At 43.2% G+C, this 21199-nt stretch overlaps 1 protein-coding gene across 1 annotated transcript in view; it reads left to right on the top strand.

The window, feature by feature from the left end:
• The window catches only part of LIMK2 (LIM domain kinase 2), a 59895-nt gene that overhangs the window by 7067 nt on the left and 31629 nt on the right, over window positions 1–21199 (top strand). The window contains exon 2 of the mRNA XM_077761574.1: window positions 6052–6151. Coding sequence (XP_077617700.1) covers window positions 6052–6151 — 100 coding nt within the window. The remainder of the gene's footprint in view (window positions 1–6051; window positions 6152–21199) is intronic.

Raw genomic sequence — 21199 nt, 5'->3', positions numbered from 1 at the left:
GTACTAGTATTAAAAAGATCCTGAGGGTGAGAACCTTTGTAATGAGCTATTTGTTGTAATTCTCACCTCCTTTGCATGGCACATTTACAACTTCTTAAAAGCAACAAATTCCAGTAATAGCTATGAAGGCACAGTTTTCTGATTATTAAACACTTAATAAGGGCCCTTTATTGTTTTGAGGCTGTTAAGGACATTTACTTAATCAAACTCCCTTTCTCGCCTCTGACAATCAATAGCCACTGTTGTTGATAAGTCTGCAAATATGAGAGATAAACACTATAGAGGGAGAGGGTAAATGTCCTGGTACAATGAGATATTGTCCTAGAGAAAATATTTCCCAGGCAGACTGGATTCTGGATTGGTCTTTATTAGGCCTCACAGAAATTGCTAGGTCTTTGTATTATTATAATACATTTCTTAGAATAAAGATTGTAAGAGAGTTGGGATGCCTGGCTGGCTCAGTCAGTGGAGCATGCAACTCTTGATCTCCGGGTCATAAGTTCAAGCCTCATATGAGTGTAGAGCCTACTTTTAAAAAAAGTTGGGTTGCCTGAGTGGTTCAGTCAGCTAAGTGTCCTATTCTTGATCTTGGCTCAGGTCTTGATTTCAGAGTTGTGAGTTTGAGCCCCAGACTGGGCTCCACACTGGGTATAGAGCCTACTTAAAAAAAAAACAGTTGCAAGAGGATCATCAACTTTCAAGGCTGTAGGGAGGTGAAGAAGCCAAGAGTATTCTTTTGAAGAATATCTGGTTTTGAGAAGCTGAAGGCTCTGGGTGAATATTCTTGCTCAGGTACTCTACCTGAAAAATAGTATGAATGCATAACAGATCAACAGAGGCCTATACCTCCACATGTGACCTTACCCATAGGTAGTCATCCTGAGAGCCTGAACACTTATTCAATGGTATCATCCCTGCTGACCGTTGGAGCTTATCTTTGGAAATTACCTTCATAGTTGGCAGTTGGATCCAGTGTTTCAGTTGGATTTGCTACACAAAGAGTGTCTGTTCTGCACCAGGTTTTATGCTAGGCCCTGGAGATTTGAAGATAATCAAGGTGCAGTCTTTGTCCCTTAGAGCTGGGAATGGGGATGGGGGACACAGGGTGGGACTGAAGGAAGTAGAAACATAATGAACTATAATTACAAAGCAAATGATGTAAAGCAGGTAGAGACAAAGAAAGTGAAACAAACACTGCCTGCCTTTGGGGGACCATCAAAGGATAGTTTGATTAAGGGAAAAGGCAGTAAAGTATCCTAAACACAGAATAGCTGGAGATGTGAATGCTAGGATGTAAGAACATGAATGTGAGTGGCAGAAACAGAAAATAGATCAAGTTGTGATTAGAGCAGCCTTTCATTTTTGTTCTTTTTAAAAAATTTTTAATGTTTTATTTGTTTTTGAGACAGAGCGTGAACAGGGAAGGGGCAGAGAGAGAGGGGGACACAGAATCTGAAGCAGGCTCCAGGCTCTGAGCTGTCAGCACAGAGCCCAGTTTGGGGCTCAAACCCATGAACTCTGTCTGAGATCATGACTTGAGCCGAAGTTGAATGCTCAACCGTTTGAGCCACCCAGGCACCCCTAGAGCAGCCTTTTGTAACAGATGATGAGAGGTAAAGGTTCTTTGGGGCCACCTTGTAGAAGGCCATTCATTTCTTTCTTTTAATTTTTTAATTTTTTTTTAATTTCTTATTTTTGAGAGAGAGAGAGAGACAGAGTACGAGCAGGGGAGGGGCCAAGAGAGAGGTAGACACAGAATCCAAAGCAGGCTCCAGGCTCAGAGCTGCATGGAGCCTGATACGAGGCTCAAACCCACAAACTGAGATCATGACCTGAGCCAAAGTCAGCCACTTAACCGACTGAGCCACCCAGGATGAGCCATCCCAGGGCCATTCATTTCTTTAGTAAATGTTTGTTGAAGGACTGTAGTAGGCCAGGGACCCGTCTTGGTTCCTCTCATCCTTTGGAGCTGACAATAGCCAACTTTAATGATGTGTGTGGAGCTTGTGTTCCTAACTTAGAGCCTTTGCACATGTCTTCCCTCTACCCCCATCTCTAGTGTTATTCTTCCCTCCTCCTCTCTTCCTGGTTAATTCATACTCATCCTTTATTTATTTATTTATTTTTAATATTTTTTATGTTTTATTTATTTTTTAGAGAGAGAGACAGAGACAGAGACAGAGACAGAATCTGAATCTGAAGCAGGCTCCAGGCTCCAAGCTGGAGCCCGAACCTCGAACCCACGAACTGGGAGATCATGACCTGAGCTGAGGTTGGATGCTTAACCGACTGAGCCAACTAGGAGCCCCTCATATTCATCCTTTAGAGCTAGTTTGAAAATTATTTCCTTAAGAAATACTTGTTTGCCCTACCCTAACCCCATTTTCTTTGTTATGAACTTGATTTCTCCTTCATACCACTTGCCCCAATTATAATTAAAATAATTATATTATTGTTTATTATCTATGTTGAATCTCTTTCTCATTTGCTGCTCTTTCCCCAGAATAGTGTTGGATGCATAGTTGGCATGGAATAAATATTTGCTGAAAAAATGACTGAAGCATGTCCATTGAATTTAGCAATAAGCAGTCATTTTGGCCCTCTGTGAGACAGTTTCAGAGAAACAATGAGAGTGGAAATCAGATTGCAACAGGTGGGAAGTGAGGAAATGAGGGCAGTGATGTGTAGATAGCTTTTTAATATGTGTGGCTATGAAGGGGAAAAGGGTGGTAGCTAGAGCAGAAAATGGAATCCAGACTTTTTTTTAATGGGAAAGACTTGAACTAATTTAAATAATACTTGGAAGGAGCCACTAGAGAATGGAGTAGTGGTAGAGGTAATGGAAGTGAGATAGGTTGGAATCTATTACAGAAGTACCATGCTAAACAGTTGAGCCTTTTCTTCTGTGGACACTGGGGAGTCTGGGTGAGCCAGCTAAGAGTATGTGGTAGATAGGGAAAAGAAGCCAAAGACCTGAACTCAGGCTGCAGTGAAGGACAGGGAAGGATTGGAGAGACATTTGGAAGGTGGAACCAGGTGGTATGAGAGAAGGGAATAGGAGTCTTGACTTTGTGCTCCTAGTGCCTAGCACATAGTGGATTCTAAATAAGTGTTGATTTGGTGGCTTTGAGTTTCTCAAGACTGGAGAAAGGGCAGGCTCTGGAGGGTGTGTCAATAACAAGTTATCTCAGATATACTCATAGTGGAAAGTCCTGATCCTTTTTGAATTTTGAAAACAGCCAGAAGTCAGCCAAGGCCAAAATGCTGAATTGTTGAGTATGTGGGTGGTCAAGTTAGAGATCATTCCTTTTTGTTAAAAAGTAAAAATGAGAAATAAAATGTGGTTTAAAATAATGAGCTTGCAGGGCGCCTGGGTGGCTTAGTTGGTTAAGCATCTGACTTGGGCTCAGGTCATCATCTCCCGGTTCATGGATTCAAGCCCCACGTTGGGCTCTGTGCTGACAGCTAGCTCAGAGCCTGGAGCCCCTCTTCAGATTCCATTATTTCCCTTCCTCTCTGACCCTCCCCTGCTTGCGCTGTTGTTCTCTCTCTCTCAAAAATAAAGAAAAACATTAAAAAATTAATTAATTAATTGAATAAAATAAAATAATGAGACTTGGTAGGGGCAGGACACAGCAGTTCACAAACTGACTCTAAAAACCCATGCAAGGGTTCCAAAAATGTTTCAAATCTGTACCTCTATAAATTGGAAGATTCAGGGTCTCCTGGGTGGCTCGGTCAGTTAAGTGTCTGATTCTTGGTTTCAGCTCAGGTTATGATCTCATGGTTCATGAGTTTTAGCCCCACATGAGGCTCTGTACTGATAGTGTGGAGTTGGCTTGGGATTCTCTCTCTCTCCTCCCTCTTTCACTGCCCCTACCCTGCTTGCTCGCAGTTTCTCTCTCTCAAAATAAATAAATAAACTTTAAAAATTAAAAAAAAAAAAAAAAGGTTGGAAGATTCATTTGCATATCTGTCTTCATTGAAAACCCAATTTGAATAAGTCTCTCAGACTTTGAACCTTGGAGTTTGTGAGGATGATAATGCACTCTCTGGTCACTACCATCCAAAAAAACTAAAAAGGGCCGTCTTGAGACTCTGAGAATTTTAATTTTTTTAAAACTTTCATTATTTTAGGCGTGCCTGAGTGGCTCAGTCAGTTAAGTATCTGACTTCGGCTCAGGTCAAGATCTCATGGTTTGTGGGTTTGAGCCCCGTGTCGGGGCTCTGTGCTGACAGCTAGCTCAGAGCCTGCTTCAGATTCTGTGTCTCCCTTTCCCTCTGACCCTCCCCTGCTCACGCTGTCTCTCTCTCTCTCAGAAATAAATAAAAAACATTAAAAATTTTTTTAAAAAATGTTCATTTATTTTAGAGAGACCGAGCACAAGCAGAGGAGGGGCAGAGAGAAAGGGAAACAGAATCTGAAGCAGGCTCCAGGCTCTGAGCTGTCAGCACAGAACCTGACATGGAGCTTGAACTCACAAACCATGAGATCATGACCTAAGCCGAATTTGGACGCTTAACCAACTGAGCCACCCAGGCGCCCCGAAAGTCTGAGAATTTTAGATTCAGGTGGTGATGGGCATTATCACTATGGAACTGGGGGAGAGGAGCAGGTGGGTCAAGGTTTTAAAGCCTTCTTCCAGCTTATTTAACTCTCCTCTGGAGTATAAGGAAAATTGTCTGTGTGTCCTGGCTGCCCCAGAATGCTGCTGAGCAATCTTGAAGTGTCTGGAGCCGGGCATTGTCTATTCATGACCCCAGTGCCTGTGAAACAAGGTTTAGTGAAACAGGGTTCAGTGACTGTCACTGTGCCTGTGGCAGTCTGGAGTTACCCAGAGAGAACAAAGCTGCATACACAGAGTGTACAAGCGAGTCTTGTAACAACCTTGTCCTGCTTTCTAGGGCCGAATCAGGTACCACAGCTTGATCTCAGCTGCCTTCTTTATTTAAAGAAGTTGGCATCTGAGCCACAGCAGGAGTATTGTGTTTTGACACTTGGAGGGACATGGATTCTCTCTGTGTTATTGTCCATGCTAATCTCTCAGCCTATACAGCCCTTCTCTATTCTTTCTCAGCCTCTGGCAAATCTTCTCCATCCTTCAAGGTTTAGCTCAATATTAGTTTCATTTACAAAGATTTTTCTGACTCCCCTAAGTGGAATGAGCAGAAGTCAACATGGTGGAGTGGAAAGAGCATGGGCTTTAGAATGAGTTAGGCCTGAGTTGAAATGCTAAATCTGCTGTTTGGCCTCTCAACCCCTCGCCCTAGGTTTCAGTTCTCCCACCCATTAAATGAGTTTAATACCTGTTTCACAGGGTTGTTTTGAGAATTAAATGTGATTGGGTCTGTGAAAGCAGCTAGTACAAGGCTTGGTATATAGGAGGTGTTCATTAAATGTTCTTTCCCGTCTATCCCCATAATTTCTTTCTCCAAACTAAAATAGCACTTTGCTTCTACTAAGGGAAAAATTATAACATGGAAGAAGGGTTCTTTTTCAGTGGATTTGCTCCTTAAAGAACAGAGATGATGTTATCCAGCAGTCTCCAACATAGAGCTTAGAGAGGACCCATGGGTCCAACAAGAAGACCGACCTATGATGTTGGTTGAACGAATGAGCTCCTGGACTCAGTGATGGAATAGGAAAAGGCAACAACATGTTTAACCTAGAGAAGTTTTTGTGGGTGCTGGTTAGGAACAGTCATAGGAAGTCAAAAGAAAGAGACCTTATTCATTTCATTACTCAGAGCTATAATAAGCAAGGGCTGAAAGTTCTAGGAAAAGGCAGATTTTGTGGAAAGAAGAATAATCGGAACCATTTCTAAAAAATGGAATGAGACCTACTTTTGAGGTTATGAATTCTCTGTCCCTGGGGAGATGAGCAAGCTAGATAAGTGCTTACTCAAGATCTTGTGGAGGAGGGAACTGTGTACTTAGCAGAGCAGTGGACCACCCTTTCAATAGGTCTGTTGACTCATTCTGCATGGTAGGAATCCTGTCCCTGTGCCTCCTGCTACTTTGGGCCTCTGAATCCCCTGGTTTTATGTATAGGTGAAGACTCCTGGAGGTGTCGGGGCTGTGGGGACCACGTCGCTCCAAGCCAGAGGTGGTACAGGACTGTCAACGAAGCCTGGCACAGCTCTTGCTTCCGGTAAGTGGGTCTGTCCTCCTATTTTTGCCAGCCACAACTTTGTGTTCTGGAAAATACAAAAACTTCTGACTTGAGAGTTTCCATTTTGGTATGGGTTGAGGGGACAGGAGAAAATGTGCCAAGGAAGAGCACATGAACAAATAAAAGAGCCACACATGGGCCAGGTATAGCTAGAAATGGTATAAGGGAATGGGAACAGCCCTTTCCAGGGTATCCCAGCACCTTCACTTTATAGGTGAGGAAATTGAGGCCCAGAAAGAATGACTTTCCCACAGCTACACTACTGATGACGCAGGTGCCTCAAGGGTTGTTCTGGAGTACAGTTGGCAGAGCCAGCTCTTCACCACAGAATGCTTCCCTAGTTCCCTGTGTTTTGTTATTTAACAAATATTTATGGCTCTGAGATTATTTTTTGACGGCAGCTCAGTTTCTTGAAAATAACAGAGACCTTAAAGTCAGATTTGTTCCTGTTGTCTGAGGCTCAGTTTCCTCATTGGGAAAACATGGATGTTAAAAATGTATCTCATAGATTTGTTAAGATCAAATGAAATCATATATGCCAAGGGCCCAGCACATGGTAGGCACCCACTGAATGGTTATTTCTTTCCCCTGTGAGATTGGAATCTTCAAGAGTGGGAGCTTGTCTGCATTCTCCAGAACATAAAACAGTGCCTGGCCTACAGTCATTCCACATCAGAGGCTGGGTGGGCATGTGTGCCCCCGTGGTCTGAAGTGGTAGGGCTGTTGCTCACATCCTGAGAATGAGACAGACTGTAGACAGGCACCATGTGCTATAGATTCCAGCTCCCACACACAGCTCTTGTTGCAAAGCATCCCCCTTGCTGATAGCAAGTAATTTAATTGACCTTTAAGCCCTTGCCTCCGCAGGAACTATGTGGGGGGGTTGGCCTGGAGAGCTCTAGCCTCTGGAAGAATAGGAGAGGAACTAGCACTTTTCTGCCCTTTCAGCTCTAATTCACAGCTCTCCTGTCTTCTCTGTGGATCTAATTGCCTTGGTTCCTCCTTTTACCCTCAGGGAAGTTGCTTCTACCTTTACTTACTACCTTTATTTAGTAAGGATTGGAGCAGAATGTTGGAGCTCTAAGGGGACCCTAATGGATAAAACCTTTGGCTAGCACTTTCATTTAGAGCTGAAGCTAATCCTAATGAGTTCCTAGGCTGAGGCTCACTGTGGCACCTAACCCATATGGTCATATTTATTCCTGCTGTTTTCCTATTTGTGTTAATATTTTCTATCCAAAATAAGCAGGACAGGGTGGAAAAAGCTAATTTTTTGAGTTTCTGGATTCTCTTAAGACTAAAGAACTTCAGAACCAGAAGGGACCACCTATTGTGTGACATAACCCCTTCACATCACAGTTGAGAGGCCTAAAGACAAAAAGAGTTACAAAGAAAGGCCAAGGATGACCAGAGCTGATCTTAGTACTGAATTCGTACATCATGTGTGGGTCTGGTCAGATGCTAGCTTGTTAGGGAACATATTTGTGTGCACGTTGTGTGTGTGTCAGAGTGGGAGGTAGAGAGAGAAATGTATGTGTAAATATATGCTCAGAAAGAACTAAGGGGCATTACCATGGTGGGTGAGTGCAGGCTCTAGAAGGAAGCTGTCTGGTTTCAAATCCTGGCTTTGCAATTTATTAACTGCTCTTGGGTGACTGCTCTGAGCTTTAGGCACTTCATCTATAAAATGAGAAGTACTCATCCAATAGGCTGTCGCAGAGGATTAAATGTAATAACCTAGATAAAGTGCCCAGCATAGCACCTGACACATAGAATACCCATAATAATCAGTGGCTGTCACTTTATGTTATATTGTGAGTGTGTGTCTATATATGCATCTATATGCATGGATTTATTTTTCTTATTATATACCTGTTTGCTTCTAATGTGGAGCTTCAGGGATTAAGGTTAACTTTAAACTACTCTGGCACAGTTACACCAAAGATCATGCCTGTGGGGGAAGTAGAGCATCTGGAATAGGTCTCCTATTTACAGCTTTGTCTCAAGGACATAGTCTCTCTAATCCAGCTCTATTGAAGGAACACATTTCCTGACTCCTGAGCTTTCTCATGAAAACTGGATGACATGAAGTGCTCAGATGGAGCCTGGTAATTTGCCCTGGGGAGACTGGCTGCTTTGGAGCCTACTGACTTTTGCCCAGATTCGAGGAAGATCTTCATACCTGGGAAGGACTATATTTGTCTGACCCCATAAGTAACCTAGATGTAAGGAACAGGAGGTGTCAGCCTGAATGGTCTTTGAATTTTCTTCTGTCTTAGCTTATCTGTGATTCTTTGATGCATTCAGAGTGTCTAGGCACAGGTTTGCTGAAAGTAGGACCCTCCCTCCATGCTACCCAAAGAAATTAATTCTTCATGACTCCCTTCAAGCCTTGCTCTTACCCAGTTGAGTTAGTTAACAGTAAAGGAAATGACTTTTCTTTTCCCTTTCCCCCACACCTTTGTTTTCCTAGTCACAGGGTGGAGCTGGATATTCAATGAAGAAATTGTTGGGGTTTGGCTCAAACTCTCCTCCCTTCGCCTTCTCCTTACATTACCCCATCCCCCATATCTGCAGCCACATCCGTAATCCTCCCTCTGACAGCCTTCTGCCAGATTCTCAGGTGCCCGGGACAATAGGAACCCACTGAAGGCTGGAACCTGGGACTGTACAGCAGAGGCCAGCTGACAAACCTGGAAGTAGCCTAGTCTGTAACTGTGCTGGTGCAGTTGGGCGCCTGAGCAGGATCCTTTTGATGGACATTGGCTGACCAGCCCTCCTCCTTCCTCTCCTCAGCCTTTCCAACAGGCCTACTTGGACTTTACGTACCTTTGGCAGTGCCATTGGTTCTAGAGTTGCGATCATTCTCTCTGAAGCTCTTTGGAACTGGCTCATCTCTCCATGGGGGAGGCCAGGAAAGCAACCAGACTGCATGTTGTTTGTAGCTGAGGTCAAAGTATGGAGCTGGCACGTTGTATAGTGACTTGGCATGTTGGCAAACTAAAGAACCTTGACAAGCTTTCTGATGATTTTCACCCTCATCAGAAGTGTTTAGCCCAGGAGGAGGGGTTGTGGGAAGAAGGAAAACTGTTTCTATAAGTCTTTATGGCCCTTATTTGGGACCCTCTGGCTTGACCCGGTTCCTAACAGTATTGTCAGAAGGAAAACCCCACCATACTAAAGGGTCCTGGGAACTCTTCAAGGCCACCTTTCTTGGGATCATAAACACACTCTGAGCTTTCTCTTTTGAGAAGTGATTTGTAATGCCTATGCTCTGGAAAAAGAGTAATACAAATAGAAAGCTGTTGTTACTTCATCAGGCAACAGACCATTTCCGCTAAATTTGTGACTTCAGGAAAGGCTGGTGAAGAAATTATAAACATAGCCACCAGAGATGTGGTGTAATGGGCTAGGTGATGACAGGGTATCTTCTGTGATGCTGAAAGCCATGCTCAGTTTCTCACCTACACCCCCATCTAAACAAGCATGTTGCATCATAGTTACGTTAAGAACTACCATTTTTTGAGTGTTTACTATGTACCAGACACTGTCCTAAGCATTTCACATTTGTATCATCTAACTTAATTCTTATAACAACCTAATAACTGTAGTACTGGTCAGACCTATTTTACAGATAGGGGAATGAAAGTTACTTGCTCACAGTCACAGAGCTAGTAAGTAGCATAGCTGAGATTTGAACCCAGGTGTTCTGACTCCTTGCTTACAAGCGTCTCTTTGTATTCCTGAATATGGTCATGTTGTTTAACCTCCCTGAGACTCAGTTTCCTCTTCTGTTGTAGCTTCAGAGTACAAACACCCTGCTTGCCACACACAGGTGGTGTCAGATAACATAGAAGTGTATTGGTTCAAAAGCTTTATGAACTCTCAAATGTCAATAAAAGTGCTGTTACGTTACTCCTCAGTCTCTGGCTCCTGGCAAGGGAGTCCGTGGAACAACCCTGCCATCTGCTGTTGTAATGTTGATGTTGCTGCTGCATTTACAGACCCAACCCTTTGATTCTTAGTTGGCTTATTTGTCTAGTTTATCTCTAAGGAAAGAGCCAGCCAGCAACTCATTAAGGTTGGCAGTTAAACGGGACTGGGGCCTGCCTTACAAAGAACAAACACCTGGGCCTTCCTCTACCCCCACAAACAACTCCAGCATGAACACAGAGTGGGGCTCCAAGTATATAGCAGCAGTATGTTACCTTCAACATGCCTTAATACTGCTCTGTTCTCTGGGAAGAGAACTAAGATCCCAAAGAAGCCCCACAGCTGCTGTCTGGGGCAGAGATGCAGAGGGGGTAGAGTGGAGCCAGGAATGGAGGACAGATACTTACTAAGCATTGTATTGGGAGTTTCACATAGATTATCTGATTCAACCCTCACAATAACCCTACGCATTTTACATGAAAACAGGAACGTCCAAAAAGGTAGAGGAACTTGCTCAGGGTCACACAAAGCTAACATTTGAACTCAGTTCTCCCTGGCTCTGAAGAGGGTCTTCTCTCCACTCGGACTCCCCAGAAAGAATAGTAGACTTGGAGTCAGAAGAGCTGGATTTGAGTCTGAGCTGAGACAGACTGGCTCTGTAACTATGGGCATGGGTTCCTTTGCCACTATAAGCTTCAATTTCTCATCTATGAGATGTAGTAAAAGTAATCTACCTCTTGAAGTAGTTGTGAGGATCAAGGAGGTAATGGATAAGAAAGCACTCTGAGGGGCACCTGGGTGGCTCAGTCGGTTAAGTATCTGACTCTGATTTCAACTCAGGTCAGGATTTCACAAAAGAAAGCACTCTGAAAACATGAGGATGGTATAATGTGAAGGGTTACCCACGAACAGCACATGGCAATTTTGTGCTGCTTACATTAACAGTTCACATATAATTTTGAGTATCATTTGCTATATTAAAGGCACCAAATTAGATGCTGTTGGGGATACAGATTTAATATACTGGCCTGGTCTCCTAACTGACTCCCTCAGACAGCTGAAAAACAGTAATAATGTAGAATAGTTCTAATAGTGCGCTCTAGTGTGACTTCCATTCTCATTCTCCTGAAACAATGTTCTCTTAGTAACTTTCCAGGGGATAGCCACATTGGTCCATCCACTGGCTCTTCAGTCTTCATCTTATATTACCTTCCAGGTTGCGCTAGAAGTAGTAGAGAAAAGTGAATGAGATTTTGGAGTCAACCTGCTTGAGTTTCCATCCTAGTTTCTCTTGAATCAGCTGACCTTGAGTTTCTTTCCACATTTTCCTCATCTATAAAAGGGGAAGTAAAATGCTTCCCAATGGAAAAGGTTGTTGTGCAGCATTAAATTTGATCATGTATTCAAAGCCCTTAGCCCAGTGCCTGGCCATAATTAGGGTTTAATAGATGTTAGCATTTATTATTATGTTAGTTATTTTTGTCACTCTTGAAACATTCTCTTCCCTTGACTTCCGTGACATTCCATATTCTCCTGGTTTTCCCCCCACTTTTCTGGTCATTCCAGTTTGCTTATCCTCTACCCAGTTCTGAAACGTTGTTGTTCCTCCAGGCACAAGACTCTGTTTCTCCCTAGGCAATCTCACCCACACCCATGGCTTCTGTTGTCCTCCACACACTGATGACTCCAAAACTTGTATCTACAATCCAAACCTTTCCACTGGGCTCTTGTCCTGTCTATCCTACTCTGAACCTCTCCTGCCCATTTGAATGTCTTCCAGACATCCCAGATCCAGCTAGACTTCCTCCCCAAACTCGCTTCTCTTCAGTGCAACCTGTCCCGTTGAATGGCATGACCATCCACCCCACTGCCTCAGCCAGAACCTGGAAGTGCTTCTTAATACCTCTTTTCTCTCATCCCCCATGTCCACACCTGTCAGTTATTTCTCAAGATTATATTTTGAATGTGTCCATTTCTTTCCATTTCTCCTACCACCACCCTGTTCCCGGCTACCATCGTCTCTCACTTGGGTGACTAAAGTAGCCTTCTAACTGCATAGTCACTCTCACCACCCAATCCATTCTCCACAGAACAGCTAGAATGAGTGACCTTAAAAAAAAAAATCTGACCATGTCACACTGTCATCTCTCCATCCTCATATGCCTCCATGACTTTGCAGCACTTTTGGATAAAAACCAGTCCTTAATGTGACCTACAGAGCCCCTCGTGGCCTGGCCTCTCCCCACAGCCTTCTGCTGTCTCTACTTCAGTCTCACTGCTCCTCCTCACAGTGTCCAAAATACACCCTGCTTCTTCTGAAAGCCTCTTGTTCCCACTCTTCTCTCTGCCTAGAATGCCCCCTCACTCTCTTTCAGCCTAATTAACTCTTGCTCATCCTTCAGATCTTTACCTGGATGTTTCAAAGAAAATAGTTATAGAATAGGTCATGAACTCCTGTTTTATGCTTTCATAGACCTTCCCTTTGAAGCTTTTTTTTGTGGTTTTATTTTTATGTTTATTCATTTGATCATCTCCTTAATGACATTCTGAGACCTCTCATATTCTGTAAGTATAACCTGGTCATGGACCATGGGACATTTTGCCCATCATTGTGTCACCACTAAGCACATCACTGGCATGTGAGGGATATTTGTTGAATGAGTTGCCAGGGGTGGCCAAGAGACATGATGTAAGTGAGGCCTTTCCCTCCCCTTCCTCTTCCCCACATCCTTCCCTTAGCAGCCACTATGTCTGCAGTTACTGTAAGTGGCAAAGAGGAATTGGTTCTAGACATTGGATTGTTTTGGAAAATTGCCTGCAGTGTTGAAGTGAGAAGTTAAAGCTTTGTCTTCTCCCAGAGGAACCAGAGACGATGACCTAGGAATCTTGTTCAGCAGCAGGTCTTAATCTGTGCTTCTTTGTAGATACCAGCCAGACAGGTACAAATCATAAAGAGAAAGGCAGTAGAGGGGAAAAAAGGATCCAGCTACTCTAGACCAAACAAATTTCATTTCTAATTGTAAGTTTTTAAAATTTATTTGTTTTTTGAATTTTAGAAATCTTTGAAAGATGACATTAGCTAAAATGTACATTAAATATAGAGTGGAAAAAATGGAATATTTACATAATATCTTTTACTTATGGGTGATTTGGGGCAGGGAGTTAATAGGTTCGTGATTCCCCCAAGAAGTTGGAAATGAAGTTTGTCTGCTGGGGGCGTTAAACTAGACAGATCTACATGTAATAGGAGCAGTATCATGTGGTGTTAAGAGCACAGAATCTAGAACCAGATTGCTTGGTTTCAAATCCTGATTCTGTCGTTTATTAGTTGTGTACATTGGGCAAGTTACTTACCCTTTTTGTGCTTCATTTCCTCATCTATAAAATGTAGATACTAACCTTCTGCCTAGTTTCTAATGTTATTATGAGGGGTAAATGAATGAAGTCCTGTGTGGTATTGGGTAAGAACAGGGCATCACATGCAGTGAACACTCATAAGTGTTAGCCATTTGTTATTAGCTACTAGGGAGCCAAGTGTCTCCCAGAGCTAGATAATATATGAATTGATGATTGTTACATATCTGAAGAAGTAATGATTTTTTTTCAATTAAAAATTATTTTACTCGGGGTGCCTTGGTGGCTCAGTTGGTTAAGCTTAAGTGTCCAACTTCGGCTCAGGTCATGATCCCATGGTTTGTGAGTTCAAGCCCTGTGTTGGACTCTATGCTGACAACTCAGAGCCTAGAACCTGCTTTGGATTCTGTGTCTCCCTCTCTCTCTGCTCCTCCCCCACTCACACTCTGTCTCTCTCTCAAAAATAAATTAACACTTAAAAAATTATTTTACTAAGCTAGGGCAGCCACTCTGAAAAACAGTACGGAGGTTCCTCCAAAAGTTAAAAACAGAACTACTCTATGATCCAGCAATTACACTACTAGGTATTTACCCTAAGTATACAGAAGTACTGATTTGAAGGGGCACATGCACCCTGGTGTTTATAGCAGTATTGTCAATAGTAGCCAAATTATGGAAAGAACCCGAATGTCATTGACTGATGAATGGATAAAGATGTGTTATATACATAATGGACTCTTACTCAGTTATCAAAAAGAATGAAATCTTGCCATTTGCAACCATGTGGATGGAGCTAGAGAATATTATGCTAAGTGAAATACGTAGGTTAGAGAAAGACAAATCCTTTCACTCATATGTGAAGTTTAAGAAACAAAACAGATGAATATAGGGGAAGGCAAACTATAAGAGACTTAACTATAGAGAACAAACTGAGTGTTGCTGGAGGGGAGGTGGGTGGGGGGATGGGCTAAATGGGTGATGGGCATTAAGGAAGGCATTTGTTGTAGCACTGGGTGTTGTATATAAGTGATGAATCACTAAATTCTACTCCTGAAATAAATACTACACTAAATGCTAACTAACTAGAATTTAAATTAAAACTTGAAGGGCACCTGGGTGGCTCAGTTTGTTAAGCATCCGACTTTAGCTCAAGTCATGATCTTGCAGTTAATGAGTTTGAACCCCACATCTGGCTCTGTGCCGATGGTGTGGAACCTGCTTCAGATCCTCTGTTGCCTACCCCACCTCCCACCCCTTCCTTGCTCACTTGCGCACTCTCTCTCAAAAATAAAGAAACATTAATAAATACTTGAAAAAAAAATAGTTTAAAAGCCAGAAGAATAATGAGTGGACAGCAGTGAAACAGAAAGTGAAAAATCAGTGAGGCAAAGCTATTAGTATGTCCAGATAAAAATATTGAATCTGGATTTGATCACCAGAAGGGGATTCTTTGTTATAGACAGGGCTGGTTTAGCTGGCTTGCTAGTGCTAGAATGAAATGTCTCTCCATGGCTGCTCATTTCCCTTTAAGTCCATACTCACAGAACAACCTTCTGATGCCTAATTCAGCTTCTTGGGCTTCTTGATAACAGAAGGGTCTGGAGGTAGTACTTGTATGGGGGATGTGGGTGTTCTAATTTCAAGTGTCAATTTGTGAATGGACCATGGGATTCATAAATGGTTAGAGGCATCCTAGAATGTCTGTACCTCTCCAGGTGCTATGAAGCCCTGTTTCTGGACCTCAGAGGCCAAAAACAAGGCTTCATTGAGTTAGGATCATTCAGCCAGGTAATGCTAGCCTTGGAGAGGTCTCTGGATGGTCAACCAGTCAACCTTTCTCTGACTACAACCCCTTCCTCATGTCTCTTTTCAGTATTGACCTACTGTGTGTGGAAATTTTTGCTTACCTAACTCCTTCCTTTTACAGAGGAGGAAATCAAAGCCTGGAGAGGCTTAATGGCTTGCCTCAGATCACCCAGCAAGTTTGTTTTTAGCCAGGTCACATTTTCAGTTCTTCTCTTTTCAGACCAGGGCTCTTTTCCTGGCATTACCTACAGATTTGTTAAGGTATCCAAAGCATTTTATTTTTCGGAATTGCGGCCAGGAGAAGATCTTTGTAAACACAGCATTGGGCACTGAAGGTTGGACATTCAGTTGTATCACAGAGCAACAGTAGATGATTATTTACTAGAGGTTACAAGTTCACTCTTATGTGCTTACAGCTCATACAGGAAAATCTCAGTTGTTAAAATGACCAGCTCAGTAGAGATGCTGCCTGAGGATGAAGCTATGGTCTGTTATTAGTGAACACTTAGCCAGCAGACTTCATGTGTACATATCTACAGCCAGCTGTAGACTTGAGATATAAATGCCCATTCAAGGAGACTAATTGGCAACTAAAAACCAACACTCTCTTTGGTGTTTTACACTTTATGTTCCACTAATTGGGAACCTCTGCTTGCTTAAATACCTCTGATAACTTTTCACTGCCTGTGGATGACTCTTTCACATGGAAGACCTGGCTCTTGGTGATCTGCCCTTGCCCTCTCACACCATCCCAGCCTTCTCTGGATCACCCTTCACCTGTTACCTGTACTGCAGCTTAAGGACCGTACTCTTATCCCTCAGTGCAGTTGCATGAATTGTTTCTTCAGGCTGGAATGCCTCTTGTCTGCCTGGTAATCAGTTTTTAGATTCAACTAAAACACCTCATCCTCTATAGAGGAGCCTAGCCAAATCCACCCTGAACCTTCCCCACCAAACATAGGAGACTTTCTCCCTCTTTGTTATTCTTATACCTCAATTATAGTCCTGTCAGTATTTGTTTACACATCTAACATCACTCTTAGAGTATGAAATTCTGCAAGTCCGGAACCATATCTAGTTCGTCTTTGTATCCCAGAGCTTAACAGAGCCCAGAATGCAGTGGGTGCTCTGTGTTTGTTAAGTAAATGATGTTTTTGTCAAATGACCACCTTTTTCTTTGGACACGTGGACGAAGCCCTTTTAGTATGCATCGTCACCACCTCTTTGCTCTGCAGTATTCTTTCAGGCAAGGGCTTTTCTGCTGAAATGGGAGCATTCAGTAAGACCTCTGTCTATAAATGTCCTTTCCAGAGCTGAAATCCATCAAAGCTCCAGGTATGGCATGCCTTATGTACTGTGGCAGCCCACTATGCTAATTTTTCCTCCAAGGGTTGGAATCCCCCCTTCCCTTGGGCAGTATTTGGAGGGGTGCTAGCAAATTCTCTTTCTCCACATTTGTCACCGTTACCAGGAAAAACCTCCCAAGTACCTCAAGCCAAATTTGAGGGTAGTTTTCTTCTGTCAGTCATCTTTTGGCCATACCTTCCTGAGGCTGCTCTGTAGTGATCCTGCTTAGATCCAAGGGTGCTCCACTGAGCTCCCATCACTAGCCCTCTTATAAGAACAACAGCTGTTTCTGAAGTTGGCTAGTGTCAGCCCTTGTGTTTTGTTTCAGTTGCAAAGGTGGCCTTTTCATGCAATGACCTGTATTCTGGAGTCAACTTTTCCCACCATACCCTGAGTACCACTATAGTATCACTGAAGAAAAAAGAGAGGCAGCTACTGTGGGGTTACAAATGAGTAAGAATAGCACTAGGAAGGTGAAAGTCCCCAGTGAGCTAAGGCTTTACAAAATGTCAACCACCAACCATTTATTTTTTAAGCCCAATCCAGAATAAGAAGGTGAACAACCTATCTTCGAGTCATTTCCTCATCTGTAGCCAGGGGTAATAGTGATTTATTCTGCTTGCCTCTCAAGGTTAGTGTGAGAGAAGAATGAAATCAAGTAGAAAAGCCCATAGGAAAGAGTAAAGTAGTGGATTCAGTCTTCAGTGTGCATCAGAAACACTGGGGCTTGTTTAAAATGCAGATTCTTCTTCTTGGTCTTAGCCATTCCTTTTATGTAGGCTTGGGGTAAGGTCTGGGAGTCTTCATTTTCAACAGGCTGCCCCCGGGAGTCTCAGGCTGCTGTTCCACATTTTCAGCCACATTTTCAGAAATACCACTGTAGGGGCGCTTGGGTGGCTCAGTCGGTTAAGCGTCTGACTTCGGCTCAGGTCATGATCTCCCGGTTCGTGGGTTCGTGCCCCGCATCGTGCTCTGTGCTGACAGCTAGCTCAGAGCCTGGAGTCTGATTCAGATTCTGTGCCTCCCTCTCTCTTTGACCCTCCCTTGCTCACGCTGTCTCTCTCTTTCTCTCAGAAATAAATAAAATATTTAAAAATCTTTTTGTAAAAAGAGAGAAATAACACTGTAAATCAAATAGCAAGTGTAAAATGGTTATTTGAGGCACTTACTGTCTCAGACCTGGAATCCAAAGACCTGGGTTAAATCCCAGCTCTGCCAATTCCTAGACCCGTGACCTTGAATAACAGCTTTCTCTGTGAACCTTAGTTACTCATATGTGAAAAGAAGATAGCAACCTCAACCTCACAAAGTTTTGAGGATTAAATGAAAGCATATGTCAGCAAGCCCACCTTAGCGGGAACTAACTCCTGGAACTTAGTCAGTGTTTTGCAGAGTGGGAGCTAAGTGTCCACAACTTCTGGAATGTGGTGTCATGTTAACAAACACCCAGCAAAAGATAATCTTTGGCATCTGTCTTAAGTGTCATGGAAATCTGGATAGAACCTTAGAGATTTAGTCCAATCCTTTGATTTACAGCTCATGAACTTGAAACTAGGAAGGGAGGATGGGAAGCCCAAGATGCATGAGGGTACCTAATCTCATGAAATGTGTTTAGTTTTTAGACTCGAAAATTCTTTCTCAGTATACTGAGAAAAAAATGAAAAATCTTTGTGGCATAGTAACAGAACCACTATTAGTAACTTTTGAGAAACCTTGGAGAATGGGGGCACTACCCCCAAGTATAATGATTAGTTGAGCCACATACCTGTCATGCACCAGGGACCTGTTAGTGAAATAGAGATGGAAATGGCTAACTGGCTCAGTTTTCTTCTTTTTTATGTTTTAAAAGTTTTATTTATTTCTGAGAGAGAGAGACAGCGTGAGCAGGGGAGGGTCAGAGAGAGAGAGAGAGATCCAGAATCCGGAGCAGTCTCCAGGCTCTGAGCTAGCTGTCAGCACAGAGCCCGACGCAGGGCTCAAACCCATGAACCGTGAGATCATGACCTGAGCTTAAGTCAGACACTTAACTGACTGAGCCACCCAGGTGCCCCTAACTGGCTCACTTCTCAAAAATAAGGAAATAGAGATCTTGGAAAAAGTGAACTCATAATCCTTTTAACTTGACTTCACCAAATTCTGATGGAATTCTATGGAATTTGTAGATGTTGGAATAGGTGGACAGTGAGCATTTAGAAAAGGAGCTGATCACTAGGATTCAGTAGTAGTGATTTAGCCATGACTAATTAGACTTGACTTCATATTTTCATTGGGTTGCTAGTCATGAGACCCTCTCTTGATTTCTCTAAGGCATTTGATAAGCTCTTTTATGATATCCTGACAGTAAGAATGTGGGCAGGAAATCTAGAAAAATCAGATGCAGGAATTCAACACACCCATCAGTTTGGGGCCCTCTATTGGAGAGGTGGTATCCCTGAACACCTTGCTAGGGTTCATGTTGAGGAAAAGGCATGGGTTTTGAGCTTAGCAAGGCAGCTTTTAATCTCAGGGTTGCACTTCCCAGCAGTAACCTTGGATGAATCACCTAATACCTCTGGGCTTCACTTGCCTGGTCTGTGCTATAGGTATTCCTCGTGAGGTTGTTGCAAGGACTAAACTGGATGATGAGTTTAAAAGCCCTCTGTAGTGCTCGCTTCGGCAGCACATATACTAAAAGCCCTCTGTAAACTGTAAATGCTTTATTAGTTACCATCGCCATTCTGGTACTATGGTTGCTCATAATGGGGATCCTGGGTTACATGTTTATTTAGTGGGCATCTGTAGATGAAGGGTGAGCCTGGTATGGACCTCATGTCATTGGATCTGGCATTAGACAGATAGGGGCTCAGAGCCCTTCCTCTGTGTGGTACTTAGGGACACATCAAGAGAACTCTTCCCAAAGGAAATTGAGTGCTCATTTGGAGTTGGATCTGGAAGAAGGAGGAGGCAGCTACCATCCTGAAAATGTAGGAGGCTGCAGAAGGAGATAAGAGAGCAAAGGTTTGGGGAAGCCTGTGTGGCCAGGTCAGGAAGTGGAGTAGGGCAGGAGGTGGCCAAAGCCATGACCCTTGGTAGGGAAGCTGAAGAAACAGCTCCAGGAGTTCCGTGTGCAGTGTATCCACACAGGCTTTGCCTTTGGACAAGAGTGCTAGAAAAAAAGTGTGAAGAGGCGTTCGCTCTAAATCTTGGGACTTCTTTGGTTATCCATTTATCGCTTTAAAAAGCAACAATTAAAAAATAAAATAAAATAAAATAAAAAGCAACAATTAAGTGTAAGAAAAAATGCAAACAGTATCAAAATGGTAGAAAATTAATGCTGTTTTTATCCCTGCTTCGAGAGATCTCACTACTTGAAAGGAGAAACTGATAACCAAGTAGTGGAGTCTTCCAGATGGTCTCTAAGGATTATGCACATAGAGTTTTTAAACAATGGTATTATTATGTATACTCTCTGATGCTAGGATTTTTTTAACGTAACACCTTACCCGGGGCAACTTCTGTTTCAGTACCGAGGGTCTACCTAATTATTTTTAATAGCTACATAATATTTTATTTATGCCTGCATAATTATACTTACCCCACCTCTATTCATGGACACATGACTGTTCCTAATCTTTTAGTATTAAACCCTGCTGGATACATGTCTTTGCAGATTCGTACAAGTATTTCTCTGGGCAAAGTTTCTATCAGTGGAATTTCTAGGACTCCTGTTTTGAATGGATGATGGCTGCTGTGGTGTTTCAACACTACAGAGAAGAAAAGCAGAGGCTGGAAGAATGGTCAGTAGTTGGGGTTGGAAATGCTCACCTTTCAAGGTTCAGAAGTGGTAGTCTCAAGAGCTCCCTTTCTCAGTTGGAGTCCTCCTGGCCAATAGAGGGCCCTACACAAACACAGTTCCTTGGGCTTCAGATTATCTGACTAGATTTGCCTTCTGAGGAAAGGTAGAGGTGATTCATTCACCACCACTCCTCACCAGAGTGCTTGTTTGGGGCTGCCAGCCTTGAAGGCTGTTGCCTCCAGCCTCTGTACAGACACCTGGAAGCCTTGTGTCTCAGCTGGTCCTAAAGAATTAGTTTGCTTGGCGTCTGGTCAGGTTTGCAACTCGTAAAATGTGCAGAGATTAGTACCTCCCCTGCCATCTTATCCTGTTCATAGCTGCCAGTCCAAGGATCCTTGTAGTTGCCTCTGGCAGCTGTAACTGCTGAATCCTCTGCCAGCTTCTCTAGGGACCTAGAAGAGCAGCTTTCCATGCAGGGCCAGTATCCCAAGGGCAGGAGGGGGAAGTATAGTCTCCAGTATAACCTTTCACCTCCCAGTTCTGGGTGGTTTAGGCCCTTTGGAGTTGGCCTTGAGGAACTACACACTTGGGTCTGAGCAGCCAGCACCTTATCACATCTGGTGATCAGTCCTTCAGTGATTCCTCCTGAAGTCTGGATTTATGGAGGTCACATGGATTCCACCTAGGAGGGGCTTCCGCTTCAGCTCACAACATGGGGAGACTGCTGCCCCATGAGGCAGTCTCTCATTGACTTTGAGAGGGAGGCAGTTTTCATGGCTTTGAGAAGCCCTCACACTGGTTTCTCACCCACC

This window comes from Crocuta crocuta, unplaced genomic scaffold (genome assembly GCF_008692635.1).
Source record: "Crocuta crocuta isolate KB4526 unplaced genomic scaffold, BGI_CrCroc_1.0 scaffold348, whole genome shotgun sequence".
In the NCBI taxonomy this organism is placed as follows: Eukaryota; Metazoa; Chordata; class Mammalia; order Carnivora; family Hyaenidae; genus Crocuta; species Crocuta crocuta.
Note: the sequence above shows the minus strand (reverse complement) of the source record. Positions and strands in the feature narration are given on the sequence as shown.